At 45.5% G+C, this 18,551-nt stretch overlaps 1 protein-coding gene across 2 annotated transcripts; it reads left to right on the forward strand.

Annotated features, from left to right (window-relative positions):
* Positions 1-1,863: 1,863 nt before the first annotated feature.
* Positions 1,864-18,166, forward strand: Nif3l1 (NGG1 interacting factor 3 like 1). Of its 2 annotated transcripts, XM_051153850.1 has the most exons (6): positions 1,864-2,326; positions 4,951-5,113; positions 7,787-7,913; positions 11,634-11,772; positions 13,047-13,130; positions 17,732-18,166. In XM_051153850.1, the coding sequence occupies exons 1-6, from the start codon at positions 1,891-1,893 to the stop codon at positions 17,914-17,916; spliced, it is 1,134 nt and encodes a 377-aa protein (XP_051009807.1). In that variant the 5' UTR covers positions 1,864-1,890; the 3' UTR covers positions 17,917-18,166. The 2 variants fall into 2 exon arrangements, with proteins under 2 accessions (XP_051009807.1, XP_051009808.1); XM_051153851.1 differs by lacking the exon at positions 11,634-11,772 and having other exon boundaries at positions 17,732-17,913.
* Positions 18,167-18,551: the final 385 nt, after the last annotated feature.

Raw genomic sequence — 18,551 nt, forward strand, 5'->3', positions numbered from 1 at the left:
GGCAGAAGGAGAGACTGCGGCGGAAATTTTCCTTGCTGCAGGAAGGGCGAGGGTCCGGACTCAGGGTTTAAAGTCTGTGCCACATGGCCCTTTATTACACCGGGGAAGGTCTTAAGCCGTGCAGAAGTCAAAGAAGGAAGAGTCATACGCGAGTGTAAAGAGAGCGTTCATGTCACTTAAAAAATAGCTCCAGGACGGCCAAGTTAACAGAGAAACCCTGTCTCAAAAGACAAAAAAACAGAACAAAAACTAGCAAATGGCTGTTCGGAGGGCTAAAGGTAGCTCTAGATAGAGTAGATTGGCTGTGGACCTGTAATTGTCTAATTTCTCCACTGTCCTGCAATTCCAATCAGTTGTCTTTTCGGGAGTTTCTCATTTACAATCCCTAGTGCGGTTTCACTTTCAAGTTAGTGGCAGTGCGTGGATGTGGGATTGGAAAGTGAAGTCCTCTCAAATCTCAGGTGGTTTCAAGGGGACCCATATTATTTCAAATAATATTTGAAGTGTGTCTGTATGTGTCAGAAACATAGCCGAACACATCCATGTCCTCTCGCAATAGAAGTTTACTGAATAACAAATCACAAGGCACATCAGTTCCGTTGGTAGCAGTTTGCCAAGTTTTCCCAATTCCCTTGATAGCTGGTTAAGGCAAATATGTTCCTTTTTTATTCAAAGCTATTATTAATTCGCAGATCACATACCACACAGTAACTATATCTACCTATTTGTTTTAAATTGGTTGTTTTGGGTTTTGGGGTTTTTTTTGTTGTTGTTGTTTTGTTTTAGTTTGGTTTGTTTTTTTCGAGACAGGGTTTCTCCGTTTAGCCTTGGCTGTCCTAGGCTCATTGTATTAGACCAGGCTGGCCTCGAACTCACAGTGATCCGCCTGCCTCTGCCTCCCGAGTGCTGGAAGCTCTGGGATGATAGGCGTGCGCCCCCACGCCGGGCTGCATTGGTGTGAAACGCTGCCCTTCCACCATTTAGCTGAAGGACCACAGAACATGTGTGTAAATGCCCTGTGCGTTTCCTCCCCGTTTCTCTCGGGCGCCCTCGGTTTTTATTCAGCGGCAGTGCCTCTGGGCTTCTCTTGCCTTGGCTCTGCTCATTTGTGGAATGACCTGTTTGCCTCAATTCTTGCTCATGCACTCAAGCATTTCATTTCAAATGTTGGTGACAGGGTCTTTAGTGTAACCCAGGCTGGCCTTGAACCTTACTTAGATCCTGCTGCCTCTTAATCGAGCAAGGGCTGGAATTACAGACACGTGTCACCACTCCCAGTTTATTCGGCGCTGGGGGCTGAATCCCCCTGGGTGCTAGGCAAGCACTCTACCTTAAATATGTTTGTTTCAATTATGTGTATATCTTGGTGTGGGTTTGTGTTGTGAGTGCAGCAGAGATGCAGGGTGTAAGGTTGGAAGGAACGGTGAAGAGAGTGACTGGCACATAAGATGATGTCTCCCAGCTTGCTAGGCGCTATAGTAATTCCTTTGCCTCTTTAGACAGCTGTGAGGTAGGTTGCAATGTCTCCATTTTGTATATGACAGAAAAAAGAGGTCAAATGACTTAGCTGAGCCCAATATGCTGTAGAGTGGCAGGCCACTGTTTAAATCTGGGTCTGTGGCGACAACTATTTTACTAATATGATTTATTGCTTCAAGGTGCAGAAATGAACTGTACATAAATACACACCTTTTTTTTCCCCGAGACAGGGTTTCTCTGTGTAGCCTTGGCCATCCTGGACTCACTTTGTAGACCAGGCTGGCCTCGAACTCACAGCGATCCACCTGCCTCTGCCTCCCGAATGCTGGGATTAAGGGCGTGCGCCACCACGCCTGGCTCTACACACCTTTTCTTACGTTTTGCCTCCAGACAGTTTTACCTGGCTTCTATATGCTGTCGTCCGCACGCCTGGCCCACACAAGTGTCCGGCGTGCCCAGTCCTGGCTCTGCAGTTCTCCTTCGCGTTCCCTCATGGATCTGAAGGCTCTTCTTTCCTCCCTGAATGACTTTGCATCCCTCTCCTTCGCGGAGAGCTGGGACAATGTGGGATTACTGGTGGAACCAAGCCCTCCCCATACTGTCAATACGCTCTTCCTGACCAATGACTTGACTGAGGAGGTCATGGAGGAGGCTCTGCAGAGGAAGGCAGATCTCGTCCTCTCCTACCATCCTCCTATCTTCCGGCCCATGAAGCACCTGACTTGGAAGACATGGAAGGAGCGCCTGGTGATCCGGGCCTTGGAGAACAGGGTTGCCATCTACTCTCCCCACACAGCCTATGACGCCGCACCTCAGGGGGTCAACAGCTGGCTGGCTAAGGGGCTTGGTGAGAAACCTCATATCCTTTCATATTTAATGACTTCCCTACAAGTACTTTTGAAATTTTAGAATATCTTACTAGCAAAGTTACAATGGTGTTTCTTAGGGGCAACAGGTTTTTCTACTTTTGTATAATATTCAAAATAATGCATTGCTTAAATATGGTAAGGCATATTTTGTTTTTCTATCTGCTGAGTGTTTTGTCTGCTTGTATGTAAGTGCTCCACATATGTGCAGTGCCCACACAGGTGAGAGGAGCGTTTTGGATCTTCTAGAGTTGGAGCTACAGACAGTTGTGTAGAGCCATGCAGGTGCTGGGAATTGAACCCAGGCCCTCTCCAAGAGCAAGTAGTGCTCTCCAACTCTGAACTGCCTTTCCAGCCCAAGTTTCATTTGAAAAATGAACTATTTGGGGGCTGGAGAATTGGTCCAACAATTAAGTATACTTTTTGTTGCTCTTACAGAGGTCCTGATGGAGGCTCTCAACTATCTAACTCCAGTCCCAAGGGAGCCAATGCTCTCTTCTGCCCTCTGTATATGCATGTATGCACACACATAGTGCATATACATACACGCAGGCAAAATCCTCATACATATAAAACAATGAAATAAAAAATCTAAACAAAATGTTTAAAAAAAAAAAAGAAAAGAAAAGAAAGCTGAAACATTGTAAATTAGGTTTGTTGTGGTCTAATCCTGTAATCCAAAATCCTGTTCTCTAAGCATCCAGGAAGCCACGTCAGGAAGAGCTTGAGTTTAAGGCCAGCCTGAGCCATAAAGCCAAACATCATGTCATCCCACCAAAACCTAAATAAAAGGAAAACAAACCATGGGACTTTTTTGGTTGTTTGGCTGCTGGGTCACATGTAGCTCAGGCTGGCCCCGGACTCTATGTAGTGGATTGTCTTCATTTGCTGTGTTAAACACCAAGGCCAAAAGCGCCCTGAGAAGGAAAGAGTTTTACTGGTTTGCCCCTCATGACTTGCTCAGCTTGCTTTCTTGTTTTTGTTTGTTTGTTTGCTTTTTCTTTTTCCCAAGACAGAGTTTCTCTATGTAGCCCTGACTATCCTAGACTCACTCTGTAGACCAGGCTGGCATCAAACTCACAGCAATCCACCTGCCTCTCCCTCCCGAGTGCTGGGATTAAAGGCGTGTGCCACCACACCTGGCCCTCTATATAACCCAGGACCACCTCTTCAGGGCCTGGGTCCTTCCACATCAATCTTTAATCAAGAAAGTGCCCCACAGACTTGCCTACAAGCAATGTGATGGAGGCACTTTTTTCAATTGAGATTTCCTTTTTCCCCCGGATGACCCTGGCCTGTGTCAAGCTGACAAAAGCGATCCAGCACAGGGAGGGCAGCGTGGTAACCTTGGTGAGTAAGCAGAGCATGCATGGGTCTTGATTGCTGGACAGGCATCATGGTTGTTAAGTCAGGTGACATGGTGGCGGCCCTGCAGGCACCCACAGCTGCTTGAGTCATAGCTGAGGATCTCAGGGTATGCTTGTTAGGTTAGTTACATAGACATCAGGCCTTTTGTCTGCTTTGTTGTTATCTTGTTTTTATTTGTTTACCTTTGTTGTTATTGTTTTGTGACTGTGGGAGCACGTGTTTGTGGAGGTGAGAGGACAGCTTTCAGGAGTTGGTTCTCTCTTCCACTGTGGGTCTCTCTGCAGCTGAGCTCAGGTTCTTAGTCTTATGTGGGAAGTTGCTTTATGCAATGGTAGAATTAGAGGCCTGTGGACCACAGGCAGCCTAGCACAGGGTCTCACAGGCAGCCTAGCACGGGGTCTCAGGTGGACCACAGGCAGCCTAGCACAGGGTCTCACAGGCAGCCTAGCACGAGGTCTCACAGGCAGCCTACCACGGGGTCTCACAGGCAGCCTAGCATGGGGTCTCAGATGGACCACAGGCAGCCTAGCACGGGGTCTCACAGGCAGCCTAGCACGGGGTCTCAGGTGGACCACAGGCAGCCTAGCACGGGGTCTCACAGGCAGCCTAGCACGGGTCTCACAGAATGCTTCCATCACAGCATGAATGAATGGATCCGCCATGGGTGAGCTTTATTTTGGCTCTCATTTGGGGCTAAAGCAATTTTGCTGTTCTTGTTTTGTTTTTTTTCTTTTTCAGTCTCACCATGTAGCCTTGCCCTGGAACTTACTCTGTAGACCAGGCTGGCCTCAAACTCAGAGATCCACCTGCCTCTGCCTCCTCAGTTCTGGCATTAAAGGTGTCTACTACAATACCAGGCCTTAGAATAAAGCTTTTATAATAAAATGGTCACTATAAATAAGTTCAATATATAAGTATTTGTGATCTATACGTTGCTTTAAATGAGTAGATTGACCAAACAGAGGATAATTTAAAAAAAAAAAAAATTCAGTGATTCAGTCTTTTTGTCCAAGGTTTTCTGAACTATGAGTCTTCAGGAAGGGAAGGGGGAAAGTAGGTTTTTCCTTTGCATGTCCAGACCAGCGCTAGTTATGGTGACTGGTAATGAGTACGCTCACGAATACGAACATTCCTGGGAATGAATTCTGAGACACTTCACAGAGATTTTACCCATCGCTCCTCATCTCCGGTTCTCAAGCGCTGCAAAACCCTTGTTTCCCCACCGTCTTCTCTTTAGGACCTTGCACCACCAGGCCCATCCACCCTTCCAAAGCTCCCGACTGCCCCACCGAGGGGACTCACCGGCTGGAGTTCAGCGTGAAACACACCCAAGACGTGGAGAAAGTCATGTCTGCAGTGAAAGGAATTGGAAATGTTGCTGTCACTTCTTTTCCTGCTACGTACGTTATATACGTTATTTATTTAGTGTGTGTGTTTGTATGGATGCGTGCACACCATAGTGCATGTGGAGGTCAGAAGACAAATTGAGGGTGTGTTCACTGCAGTTCTCTCCTTCCACTGCATGGGATCCAAAGGCTGAACTCATGCGGCTTTGCCCACTGAACCGGCTGGGTGCGCCTTCTCTGGTGCTTTGTTTGTTTACTGTAAGCTTTGTGTTCTTTTTGTTGTTTGTTTTTGAGACAGGGTCTCATGATGTATCCAGGCTGGCTGCAGACTCCTGTCCTTGTGCCTCCAAGTGTTTGGGTAACAGGTGTGAGCTACTACTCCTGGCTCTTCTTTTTAAATTTTATTTGTTTATATTTATGGGTGTTTTGCCTGCACTTATGTCTGTGTATCCCATGTGTGCCTGGGCCCCAAGTGTAGTATGAAATAGTATGCGCCTGGCCCTTTAAATGACCCGATGTCCTTAAGTGTCAGGTGGCTCTTGGACTTCTGGGAACAGGAGAGGATATAAAAAGCTAGCAGAGGCGGGAGGGAGGGGCAGGTGGATCTCTGTGAGTTCGAGGCCAGCCTGGTCCAGGACAGCAAAGGCTACTCAGAGAAACTCTGTCTAGAAAAACAAAACACAAAAACAAACAAAAAATCAAACAGTAGCTTTTGAGATGGCTCAGTGTGTAAAAGGCAATTAATTGCTGCCAAGCATTATGCCCCAGGTTTGGTCCCCGAACCCACATGGTGGAGGAAGGGGACCAAGTCCTAAAGTTGTCCTCTGTCTTCTGTATGTGTACTCTGCATGCAAATAAACATACACGCTGAATAAACGAATAAAAATGAAGATTCACAATCCATATAACCCTTTCCCCTGTTTACAGAGACCTGGGTCCTTCTGTGTTGTGGGACAGTCTCACTCTGTAGCCCACACTGGCCGCAGCCTTCCAAGGGATACAGGCATGGCCCGCCCACCCACCAGAGAAACTGGTACACTTACAAACATACATAGGAATATAAAGAAATACACTTTTGATTTACACCTTGGTTTGCCTTCATTTTATTTGTTTATTTCTTGAGACAGGGTCTCACTATATCTCACTGTATCTCACTGTACCAGGACTGCCTGTCCTGCAACTCTTAGACCAGGCTGGCCTCAAACTCAGAGACCCATTCCCCCTCCTGGGATTAAGACGTGCTCCACCACACCAGGCATATGTGTTGTTTTCTTAACTAAGTGACATGATGTGGGTGCTAGGAACTGAGCTCTTCTCCTTTACAAAGAGCACAGGTGCCCTTCACTGCAAAGCCATTTCTCCAGACCATCTGTTTGACTTTTATCTTTTGGGCTTATTGGTTTTGTTTTTGAGATGGGGGTCTTTTCTCTTTAGTCCTGTAGACCAAGCTGGCCTTGAGCTCACAGAGAACCCTTGCTTCTGCTTCCCAAGAATTAGAATCAAAGGCATGTGACGCTGCACCTGGCTTGTTTGTCTCTGATGGAGCCTGAGGCTTGTGTAGCCCAGGTTGGCCTCTTAACTCCTGATCTTGCCTCTATTTCCCAAGTGCTGGGATTACAGGCATGTGTTACCCGACTAGGTCAGACAGCCTTTAAAGTATCTTTTTAGAATTCTGCAACAACCAAACTGCAAGTGTTTTGTTTCTGTTTGGAGGTTTGTATGTGGCTGAGTCTGGCCTAAACTTGTTAAAGTCCCTTCTGCCTCAGTCTTCTGGGTGTGGGAATCACAGGCACTTGGCCTCATGCCAGGCGATAAAAAAAATTTTTTTTCTTTTTCGAGACAGGGTTTCTCTGTGTAGCCTTGGCTGTCCTGGACTCACTTTGTAGACCAGACTAGCCTCGAACTCACATTGATCCGCCTGCCTCTGCCTCCGGAGTGCTGGGATTAAAGTATGCACCACCATGCCATGCCCTGCTGTGATGATAAAACTCTTGATACAACTTTGTTTGAGAATCCCTACAGCACAGCTGCTCAAGGGCTGTCTGTCCTTTCTGGATGCTTATTACAAATGCAGATCTGAGCCTTCATATCCTATTCTGTGTATTCTGGAGTCACTGACTAACAATTACTCTCCTAGGGTAGACACTTTCTGCTAACCCTGATGGGCCTTGGTTTTGATCTCTAGGACCCGCATGGTAGAAAGAGGAAATGGACTTCCAGAAGTTGTCCTCTGATTCACTGTGTCAGGCACACTTACACATATGCATGCACACACATACATGGACAAAAAGATAAAACTTCCATTTTCTCTAGCTCTATTCAAAGATGTATTTTAACTGGACATTTTGAAGGATGTAGCCATTGTTGTTTTAAGCTGCTAGGCTTAAGATGTAAGGTCCTGAGCCGCTGTGGTTTGAGGACCTTGTATTGGTCTGGGATTAAGTTAAATTCTGTTGATCACCTCTTTGGTTTCATATAAATCTGTTATGGCAGGTTATAGACTGTGGGATATTTAAAATACTTTTTGTTTTTTTGTTTTTCGAGACAGGGCTTCTCTGCATAGCCATGGCTGTCTTGGAACTTGCTCTGTCGATCAGGCTGGCCTTGAACTCACAAGAGATCTGCCTGCTTCTGCCTCCCGAGTGCTGGGATTAAAGGTGAGCGCCATCACCGCCTGGCATTTAAAATATTTCTATGCTAGTTGAGCAACTAATTTTTTTTTTTTAGGTGTGATGATGAGGAGCAAACACGGATCAGTCTGAATTGTACTCAGAAGACTTTGATGCAGGTGGTAGCTTTTCTCTCCCAGGACAGAGAACTTTATCAGAAAACTGAAATTCTTTCACTGGAGAAGGTAAACAAAAATTCTTTCTGCCCTCATGCTGCTGTTGCTATGGATTTTAGCAGCTGTGTTGATGCGTGACTGGCATGCAGATACTAGGTGTGTTTTATGTGTGAATATTGGTGGGTTGCACTACAATTGTTCTTGTGCTGCAAGTTCACTTGTAAAATGTTAGTCTAACAAAGGTGACTGTGGTGTAAGCCTGGCGACCGGAGTTTGATCCATAGAACTCACAAGTGAAGGAGAGAACTGATGGTGCACACAACACACAGACACGTACTATGTTGAGGACATATTCCTGGAAACTATTGTGAGGAGACAGCCTAAGACTAGGAAATCATTGGTACTTACTTCTCTGTGGTTTTAGACTTGGGTGTTTATTGCCCTCCTGTTTTAGTTCTTTTTCTATTGCTAGGACAAAACACCATGACCAAGGCAGTGTACATAAAGAGTGTAATTGGGCTTCTGGATTCAGGGGGTTAGAGGTGGCAGAGAAAAGGCATGACAGCATTGTGCAGCAGAGAGAGGACACTTGAGACTTAGGAAGCCTCAAAGCCTGCCTCCAGTGACTTCTTCTAACCAGGCCACACCTCCTAATCCTTCCCAAACGGTTTTACAACTGGGGACCAAGTATTCAAATGTATGAGCCTATGGGGTGGGGCTGTTTTCACTCAACCCACTTGATGGGTCTCCAGAGGATCGTGGCCATGTCATCAGGAAAAATGAATGCATTTAGTCCAACTTCAAAAGTCTCCGTAGTCTTTCTTTTATTTATATATTTATTCATTTTATTTTTTATTTATTGTATACGTGTGCTTTGTCTGCATAAGAGGGCATCATATATCGTAGATGGTTGTGAGCCACCATGTGGTTGCTGAGAATTGAACCCAGGACCTCTGGAAGAGCAGGCGGCACTCTTAACCACTTAGCTGTCTCTCCAGCCCTCCATAGTCTTTCATAGTCTCAGTACTGTTTAAAAGACCAAAGTTCAGTGTCTCTTCTGAAACTCAAGGCAGTCTTTTAGTTGTAAGGCCTAGTAAAATCAAAATGCAAATTATATACTTCCAGCATATAATAGCACAGAGTATATATTACCATTCCAAAAAGGAGGAAATGGTGGCATAGTGAGGAAATACCTGAGACAGAGCAGAAGGAAACCAACAGGGTCAACTCCAAATCCTGTAGCTCTGTGTCTGGTGGCCAAAGGCTTAGATGGCTCTTCCTTTATGGCTTTGCTGACAGCAGCACACTTCTCTTGTTGATGCCACTGGGCAAGAATAAGACCACGGCCACAATTTTTGAGCCAAATTTGAAGCAAGCTTTATTAAATGATGGCCAGGACAATGGGCACTTGTTATAGTTGCTTTTAATAAAAGTGTGTTTGTTTCTCAGTTTCTCTTTTAACCCAGCTATCACACAAATAATTGAGACTCTATTATATTATTTAAACAAGCGTCATAGCACAGTAACTGAGCAGTATTAACTCTTTTCTTAACCTTGTAAGCTAATCTGGCTTCCTCCCAGGATTCATCCCAGAGGTAGTTGCACTTTGTGGTTTTCTCTGTGGAGCTCTCTCTCCTGGACCTCTGCCTGTGGCTGAATCCCCTGTTTCCTCCTCTAACTCCTCCTCCTTTAGATGGCAGGAAATCCAACCTTACTTTCTCTCCTGCTCAGCAGTTGGCCGTAAGCTGCTTTACTGGGGTGTCAGGGGACAGCTGGGGAGCAGTGTTACAACACTGAGACAGGAGATTCTCAGAATAAGAGGTGCAACCAGATATGGGGGTTAAAGAAGTCAGTGTCTGAATTACACAATGACCTTAAGCCTACAGACACTTGCCAGGCCACACTTAGGATTCCAGAGAATGAGCATGAATTACATTAGCCAGGTACTTATAAAGGCACAGCCCACAAGGCTGCATGCTTCCTGCCTTCATCCAATTGGGGCAGAGGTACATCCTGACTTCCATCCTGCCTGTGCCCCTCCGTCCTATGTGTGATCGAGCACATCCTGTGCAGCTGGGGTAACCAATCTTGTTCACAGAAATGAAAACACGTGGCTTGGTATCTTACATGAACAACAGCCCTTGGGTCTTACAGGTTGATCTTCCTCTGGGCAAGTGGGGTTAGAGGCATTTTTGTTTTATAGATCTCTTAAAGCATAGTAACTAAAACTTAGAACATAACCTTAGCCCTCACTCTCTCTCTCTTGAGCTGGTCCCACCTTCATCTGCCGCTTTCCTAGGCAGTATCCCATGGCTCTGGCTTCTCGGGACTTCTGTGTAGGGACTCCCCTGCCACATGCCTATAGCTTCAGTGGCTCTCCATAACCATGCAGGAAGATTTCTTGATACCTCTCCTAGTTTATCCTTCATGACCCTAAACCCAGAACCACGTGGGCAACTCTGCCAAGTTTGGCTGCCCAGATGAGGTAGAGCCTGGCCCCTGTGTCTGCAGAAGCTTTGGTGGTTGTTGCTTTTTAGGAGCAGGAAATTCCTTAGGGTTTTCCACAAGCTGGGAGCTCAGCTGTGCCGACACACAGGTCTTACCCTGAGGGCACTTTGCCTCCATTTCCTATCAGGCCTCTCCCTGTCTCTGGAGCGTTAGCCTTGGCTCTAGCTTTACATTTCTCCATGCTTTTTTCCTCTTCAAACTACATTTTTAAATCCCTTTTTGCCCTGCTTGCTCTTTCTCATTGTAGACATTCAAAAGAGCAATTGCTAGTAACTACACAGCAGAGTCAATATTAGGCTTTCTTGAAATCTCCTTTACTAAAACTTTTGGACATAGCCTCAGGCAGACTTTCAGGACAAGAGCAGGAAAGCGGCCACTTCTTTGCCAGAGTGTCACAAGATCCGTCTCTAGCCCCGTTGCTAATATTGGTCCCTCTGAAGCCCTTTGAGCTGGGCTCCTCTGCCCACATTGCTCATGTCTTTTGGCTTAGAATGTTCTTCCATGTCCCCTCCTGCCCCTATCCTTTCATAATGCACTTGACACCGCTCTTTTTTCTTATCTCCTTCCTGGTTTTCTCTAAGGTCTAAATCCCAGTCAAACAACAACAAAAAAAGTATATGTATATATCTTTTCCAGTCCCAGCTCATTTAGTTATTCCCTCCCACCCACTGCCTTTTTTTTTTTTTTTTCTTCAAGACAAGGTTTCTCTTATAGTCCTGCCTGTCCTGGACTCACTTTGTTGACTAGGCTGGCCTCAAACTCACAGAGATCCACCTGCCTCCACCTCCCGAGTGCTGGGATGAAAGGCAGGCACCACCACCGCCTAGCTACTCCCTTTTTAAAATGATTTTTGTTTTATGCATATGAGTGTCTTGTGTGCATGTATGTGTGTGTACCCTGTATGGTCAGTGCCTATGGAGGCAGAAGAAAGTGCTGGATCCCTTGGTGGTTGTGAGATGCCATGTGAGTGCTGTGAACCAAATCTGGGGCTTCTGCAAGAGCAGCAAGTACTCTTCTCAATTGCTGAGCCATCTCTCCTGCTCCTGGTTTGTCATTCTTTTACGTTCCCTTAACAGTAGCACCTACCTTGAACTGTAAAGCTTAGGTGTGATTATGTGTTAAATATCTAGGAGGCTGTGAGCTCCCGGAAGTTAAGATGCTTGTGTTCACTTGGCACCCCACACTTCAGCTGAAGTTTATGTACACACATCTCACTGATCCCAGCTTTATACATTTCTTAGGACTCGGGACTGAGTGTTTCTAACTTGTGTTTTTCTTCAGCCTTTGCTTCTGCATACTGGAATGGGACGGTTGTGCACACTGAAGGAATCTGTCTCCCTGGCAACAATGATAGAGCGAATCAAAAGTCACCTAAAGCTAGCTCATATTCGCTTAGCTCTCGGAGTAGGGAAGACCTTAGGTAAATATCTTTTTCCATCACCTACAGATCTACTGTGACTTTGGATCATTTGGGTTTTATTCGTTTTTGACACTCGATCTCATAGAGCATAGGATGGGCTCAAACTCCTGTTCCTTTTGCCTCTATCTGCCAAGTGCTGGGATTGCATGTGTATACTGCTTTTATTCATGTAAGCGGTAGAACGTGACAGCAGCTCAGGGTGCTGCGAGGCTTACAATGTGTAATATATCTCTCTAGCCTAAATGATAACATTTCTTAGCTGTTGTGTGTTCTCTGTCAGCATTGGAGGTCTGCAGACGGAGTAGAGGGTTTTAAATCACTAGGCAAAGAGTCTACACTGGGCTGGGTGTGGTGATACACACCTTTACTTCTACCACCTGGCAGTGCAGCTGGATCTCTGTGCATAGTGATCTACATAGTGAGCTACAGGTGAGCCAAGGCTACACCGTAAGGAGGAGGTGCCTAATATATTTGTAACATATTGCTTTATTTATTTATTTTTTATTTTAAGATTTATTTAACTTGGAAGTGTTTGTATGTTGTCAAACCCCCTGGAGATGAAATTACAGGTGGTGGTAGCTACCAGACATGGATGCTGGGAACCACACTTGGGCCCTCTGGGAGAGCAGTAGGTACTTTTACCTGACAGCCATCTTTCCTGCTCTGTATTGCTCTAACTTGCCCTGTTAGGTCCTTAGCCCTCTGGCCACTGTCTGTGGACCCAGCTGAGGTTTGTTATATGCTGAGGCAGAGCCGGGAGCTGCCACATTGCTAGTCCTCAGAGGCTCCTGGGTTTTTGCAGCAATATTTGAAGGAACAGTGCTCTTATCTTGTGCTCCCTGTGGGGTATCAAGGATGGAGCTAGGCATGCTAGTGCACACCTGTACGCTGGACACTGTGGAGCGGAGGCAGAAGCATCACTAGTTGTATCCAAGTTCAAATTTCAGCTGGCCCTGCCTGACTTTGGGTCCTCCTCACAGAGCTGGGGTTATAGGTATGTGCCCTCAGCCCTCCTTTTGGTTTTGCTGTTGCTTTGTGTTTTTGAGACAGGATCTCACAGTGTAGCCCTGGTTGTCCTGAAACTATGTAGACCAGGCTGGCCTCGATTCCAGTGATAGACCCGCCTCTTACCTCCCAAATACTGGGCTGATAGGTGTGCCCCTAGCACACCCATTTTTGATTCATACAATGGTGAAGAGACTAGTCAGTCTGCTTGTTGAACTGAAGGGCTGTGTCTCTATAATAACGCCACGCTTGCTGCTTTTGTCCTGCAGAGTCCCCAGTCACAACTGTGGCTCTGTGCGCTGGCTCTGGGGGCAGCATTCTCCAAGGTGTGGAGGCTGACCTTTACCTCACAGGTACGGCAATTTCTTGAGCTCTTCCTCAACCTTACTTAATTTCTTAAACATTCAGAACTAGCTGTTGTTGTTAAAAGTAATGCCTAATAAATGTTTACTGTTCCGCTTATAATTATCACAGTGGTATTATTTACCCCAAAAGACACAGACACCGGGTATTTTTTAAGAGTAGCTTTATCTCCTGGGGCATGGCAGATATTAACTCCTAAGCTATATTCTATTGTATCTCAGCCTCCATCTCATGCCATCTGCTTCTAATAATTTCCATCTGGGCTGCCTCCCGTCCATTATCCCACAGTACTTGCTAAGACTGTTCATCTGGGCCATCTCTTCCATGTGGGACTTTACAGTCCCTCCTCTTGGCCCACATGGCTCCTTTCTATCCCAAGACCATCCTCTTCCTTCTCCTCCTCTAGTACCTAACTACATCTCTTTCCCAAGATCCTCTCTGTCCCCAAGCCCTTGAGCCTTTGCTGTGCCTACCTTCCTCCAGCCCTGCCCAGGCTTTTTTTTTATCAAACAGAGAGGCAAGGTTAAACAGCAGTACTTGGGTTGTGCAGTCTCCAGTAAGAATCTGGGGAGGCAAGCAATTAACAAATACAAAGCAGTAGACCACACTCCAACAACTAGCAGGTTTCAGGACTGTGGGGCAGCTGAGGTATAATCAACAGCGTCTCCCCTTTCCTTTCTGTTTTTGTTTTTGCAGTGCAGGGCCTTGAACCCAGAGCCTCCTGCATACCAGCCAACACTCTGCTACCGGGTCATGCCACCAGCCCCTCATAAGTGTGTTCTGAACTTGAACTAAACAAGAATGCTATCAAATTGAAGGCATATGGTGTTGTCAACAGAGGGGAGAAATCACTTGACAATCTATTAGTTTGCCCCAAAGTTCATTTCAGCCATTATTTATTTAACTACTTTTCTTCTCAGATTTTATGTCAGCTAGTGGGATGCTTTCTTCCTTGCCACCTGGGCTGGAAAGAGGTTCCTTTTGGCCCAAAATCCAGTTAATAGTTCCATCAGGTCAAGCTCTGAAATCTTTCTGGAACCTTCCTTTATCTCTATACAAGCATATATCCTACCTGAAGTACTGCATTGTGCCTCTAATGTTTTCCCAAATTAGTCTTTATTGTTTTTGTTTGGGGGTTTTACTTCTATTGTGTGTGCCACAGTGCACACGTCGAACTCAGGAGACAACTGGTAGGAGTAGGTTCTCACCACATGGGGTCCTGGGATTGACCTTGAGTTGTCAGCCTGAGGGTAAGTGCCCTTAGTCAGTGAGCCAGCTCACCACCATCAAACCTTTGAGGCAGGGTCTCAGTGGCCTGGAACTCACCTTGTAGACCACGCTGATCTCAAGGATCCTCAGTCTGCCTTGTGCATGCTGGGATTAAAGATGTGCACCACCCAGCTGCTTTTGGTTTGACATAGTCTGTGTACCCCTGACTGGCTTAGACCTGGACATGTTAACCAGGCTGGCCTTGAACTTATAGCAATTCTTTTGCCTGTTTCCATTGGCTGAGATGACAGACTTGTGCCACCATGCCTAGTCCCAAATTTAAGTATTCCAACTATTACTACTTGGAAACTAGGCATTGGTGAGCCCTCTCTTACCCAGGTGAGGCCTAACTTCTCATGCAGCCGTGCTTAAGAGCTCTCTCTGCTTATCGCGCCTTTCTAGTGTCCTTCTTTTTGTGCTTTCAGTGATGAGCTCAAAAATGACCAACCAAAAACCCTAAGATTTTCTTTTTCTGACACTGTCTTTCTCCTAATTCTCTTCAACCCTTTTCTTGTACTGACTTCCACTGTACACTTCTGGTAGGTAAAACACTGTTTTCTGGCTCTTGGGATTTGCTTCCTTCTGTCCTTGAGGACAGAAGACAGGAGGGCTCTAGGGCTCCCTGTCAGCCAGTCTCAAGGAGGAGTTGAACTTCATGCTCAATAAACAGCTTTGTCTGAAAACATAAGGTGGAGAGAAAAGTAAACCAACATATTAACTCTCCACGCTCACATAAGGGATTGAACGCCCTTGTTCTGAGGAGATTACACAAGGAACCATTGAGGGGTAAAGTGTGAGCATGCTTGGCTGCACTTCATACCTGTGTGAACACATAACCCTTTACGTATATATGGAAGCTTGGAATTTGTCATGGCTATATCCGTAAACCAAGCAGAGATAAAGGAAGCTTAACTCAAGAATTGTGGGGAGGCTGACAGCACAGCTGGGAGTAAGCGAGCATGAGGGCTGTCTTGGAGAGAATTGTGAACTACGGTGTCCTTGATGGGCAGCGAAGCAGTAACATGTGAAATCCCTTAAGTGCACACACAGGGATAGACAGCATCATTTAACCTGCTTACTGTTCGAATATGACCAGAAGATTTGGAGGCAGGCTGAGGTTAAGAGCATTGACTGCTCTTCCAGGGGTTCTGAGTTCAATTCCCAGAAACCACATGGTCGCTCATGACCATCTGTAATGAGATCTGGAGCCTTCCTTTGGCATACAGGCATCACATGCAGGCAGAACATTGTATACATGATAAAAAAAATAATCTTTAAAAAATATCTGGAGGCATTTTCAGGTGCCTGCCCCTTTGCACACCTGTGTGTACAGCACGTCCACCTCTGTTCCTCAGCCCTCTAACTACTTCCTTTGCTGTGTCTGCTGGATCATTTTCTAGCTCTGTCATTTCATTATGACCCTTCCATGCATGTATACTTTGAACATACTTATCCTGTCACATTCTCTTGTCCCTTCTACTCCTGCTCTCCTCTTCTTGTTTTCCTAATGGTCCAGTGAGTTTCACTAGAGTTGCTAATACTCTTGTCCTTCCTGGGCACCCATACACACATGACATGTACTTGCAAACACCCATACACATACAGCTGTTAAAAAAACAAAAACAATTCTAGTTCTTAAAAATTATAAATCTGTGCATGAGATAAATTCAGACAGTTCCAAAAGTTAAGATATTTTAGAGGGTGCTCAGACACAAACTGTTCCCAATAGTGAACTAATGCTATTGTGTAGAGTTGAAAATAGCTCACATTCCCAAATAAGAACACATTTTTTCTTATTTTTATATTTAAAAAAATTTATCTTGGCCTAATGGTCCATGTCTTAAATCCCATGACATGGGAGGCAGAAGCAGGTGGAGATCTGTGAATCTGAGGCCCAGCCTGGTCTACAGAGTGATTTGCAGGACAGCAAGAGCTACACAGAGAAACCCTGTCTTGACAAAACAAAACAACAATTTAAAAAATATATTTTAATGGCTTTATGTCTGTAAGCACTGGCCCACGTTTAACTTTTTATGAACAAACTAAATTGTACATCACACAGGCGCACACACGTGTTATTCAAGAGTTCTGTATGTTTTGATCCTGTTCATCACCGCTCCCCCATGGTTTTTGTCCACACTTTTAGTCATCAGATTCACAAGAGGTGCTTTTAAAAATCCAAAACATGTTGGAGTTTTCCCTACATATTTTTTGCAACTTTCTCTCTCTTTTGTTTTTGTTTTGTTGTTTTTTTGAGAGAAGGTTTCTCTTGGTAGCCTTAGCTGTCCTCAAACTCACAGAGATCCACCTGCGTCTGCCTCCCAAGTGCTGGGATTATGGGTATGCACTATTGGACCCAGCCATGCCTCCCCCGCCCCCCCTTGTTTTTTTTGAGACAGGGTTTCTCTATGTAGCCTTGGCTATGCTAGAACTAGACCTGTTGACCAGACTGGCCTCAAACTCAAAGGATCTGCCTGCCTCTACCTATTGAGTACTGGGATTAAAGGTGTGTGCTGTCACTGCTCGGCTACAGTAACTTTCTTCTTTTCTTTTTTTTAGTTTTTCGAGACAGAGTTTCTCTGTGTAGCCTTGGCTATCCTGGACTCACTTTCTAACAAGGCCTTTTTTGCTGTTGTTCAGTTGATTATTTGTGAATTCTAGAATTACAGCTATATAATGCCATCTGTGGCAGCATTTTGTATCAAAGAAAAATATTTATGTCTAAAATGCTACAAAACTGATTTGAGTAATAGAAGTGTAAAAAGAAAATTCCACCTGGACTCAAATTTAACAAGTTACAGTAAGAATTCTGGCACATTCAAAATACTGTTGGATACAATCTTCAGGTCATGAGACTAAAGTATAGATGAAATAAAGCAAAATGCATGTTTTGGGCTCACTGGGTAAACACATTTGCCTGGGAAGACTGAAGAGTGGACTTCAATTCTAGATCACTGAGAGGAGAGAACTGCCTTTTGACCTCTGTGTATGCACCACGACACATCATGCCCACACTTACACCCACCACCCCAGTGCCATCTGTCTTCTGTCTCATTCCCATACCCTCCTCCAGAGCACAGGCACGGCTTGACACATGAAGGGATGTGTATAGTTTGAGCGTTTCCTTTTTCTGTGCTGACCTTGTGCACAAGAGGTGAGCAGGTGACACCTGACCACAGTGTAAGCCCTGCGTTTCTGTGCCCAGGAATACGGAACTTGGTTCACTGCCCTAGGATACAAGCGTGGACTTGTGCTGTGGGGATTTAGCACGCACGGAGTCTATGTCTAGGATTTAAGTGCTCGCTCTTTCCTCTTCCGGCAGGTGAAATGTCCCACCATGATGTTCTGGATGCTGCTGCCAAAGGGATAAATGTCATCCTGTGTGAACACAGCAACACTGAACGAGGCTTCCTTTCTGAGCTTCAAGGAATGCTGGGTATTCACTTGGAGAATAAGATTAATATTATCCTGTCTGAGACAGACAGGGACCCTCTCCGTGTGGTTTAAAATGCACAAGGATATCATGATGACACAACCTACACATCTGGATCAAGTGGGATGGGCAGGAGGAGCAGTGGTGCCGCCCCTCTTCTGCAGAGGTGTAACAGAGGACATCATTTCAGCTCCTCCATCTTGCTCACCAAATGTAAAAATTAAAGAGTACATTAAAAGACAGATACTCTTTATAAACTCTAGGAAAAGGTGACTGAAACCTGTAGGTATTTTTGTTTATTTGTGACAGTCTCCTGTAACCCAGGATAGCCTCCAGCTCACTATTTAGCTGAGGCTGGCCTTGGACTCTTGATCTTCCTGCCTGCTAAGTGCTGGGAGCATGCACTTAACGTTCGTGGGAGGTAGCTCTCTAGATGGTGCATCAGTTGCAGTGGTCTCTGCCCTTCAGTTAATCTTGATTTGTACTTTTACGTGCTGACCTAAAAATTAAACACAAGGTAACAACAAAAGAGACCCTCACCCCCACCCTGGTGAATCACATCTCCAGACCAGAGACAAGTCAGTCAGGGACTGCAGCTTCAAGGCAGTCACAGCTGCTGGACATGAAGGAACAGCGCTGCGCAGAGCAGTGAGGCAGTGGACAGTACTCTGCCATGGTACCATGAGATTTGTAAGATGCACTCAAAATG

The sequence above is a fragment of the Acomys russatus genome, chromosome 12, assembly GCF_903995435.1.
Source record: "Acomys russatus chromosome 12, mAcoRus1.1, whole genome shotgun sequence".
In the NCBI taxonomy this organism is placed as follows: domain Eukaryota; kingdom Metazoa; phylum Chordata; class Mammalia; order Rodentia; family Muridae; genus Acomys; species Acomys russatus.

Bases quoted from the DNA above. Each gene is read 5' to 3' on its own strand.
- Nif3l1 (XM_051153850.1), top strand. From the start codon at position 1,891: ATGCTGTCGTCCGCACGCCTGGCCCACACAAGTGTCCGGCGTGCCCAG. The intron at 11,773-13,046 runs GTAAATATCTTT...TTTGTCCTGCAG, and splicing joins CGGAGTAGGGAAGACCTTAG to AGTCCCCAGTCACAACTGTG. The intron at 13,131-17,731 runs GTACGGCAATTT...CTCTTCCGGCAG, and splicing joins GGCTGACCTTTACCTCACAG to GTGAAATGTCCCACCATGAT.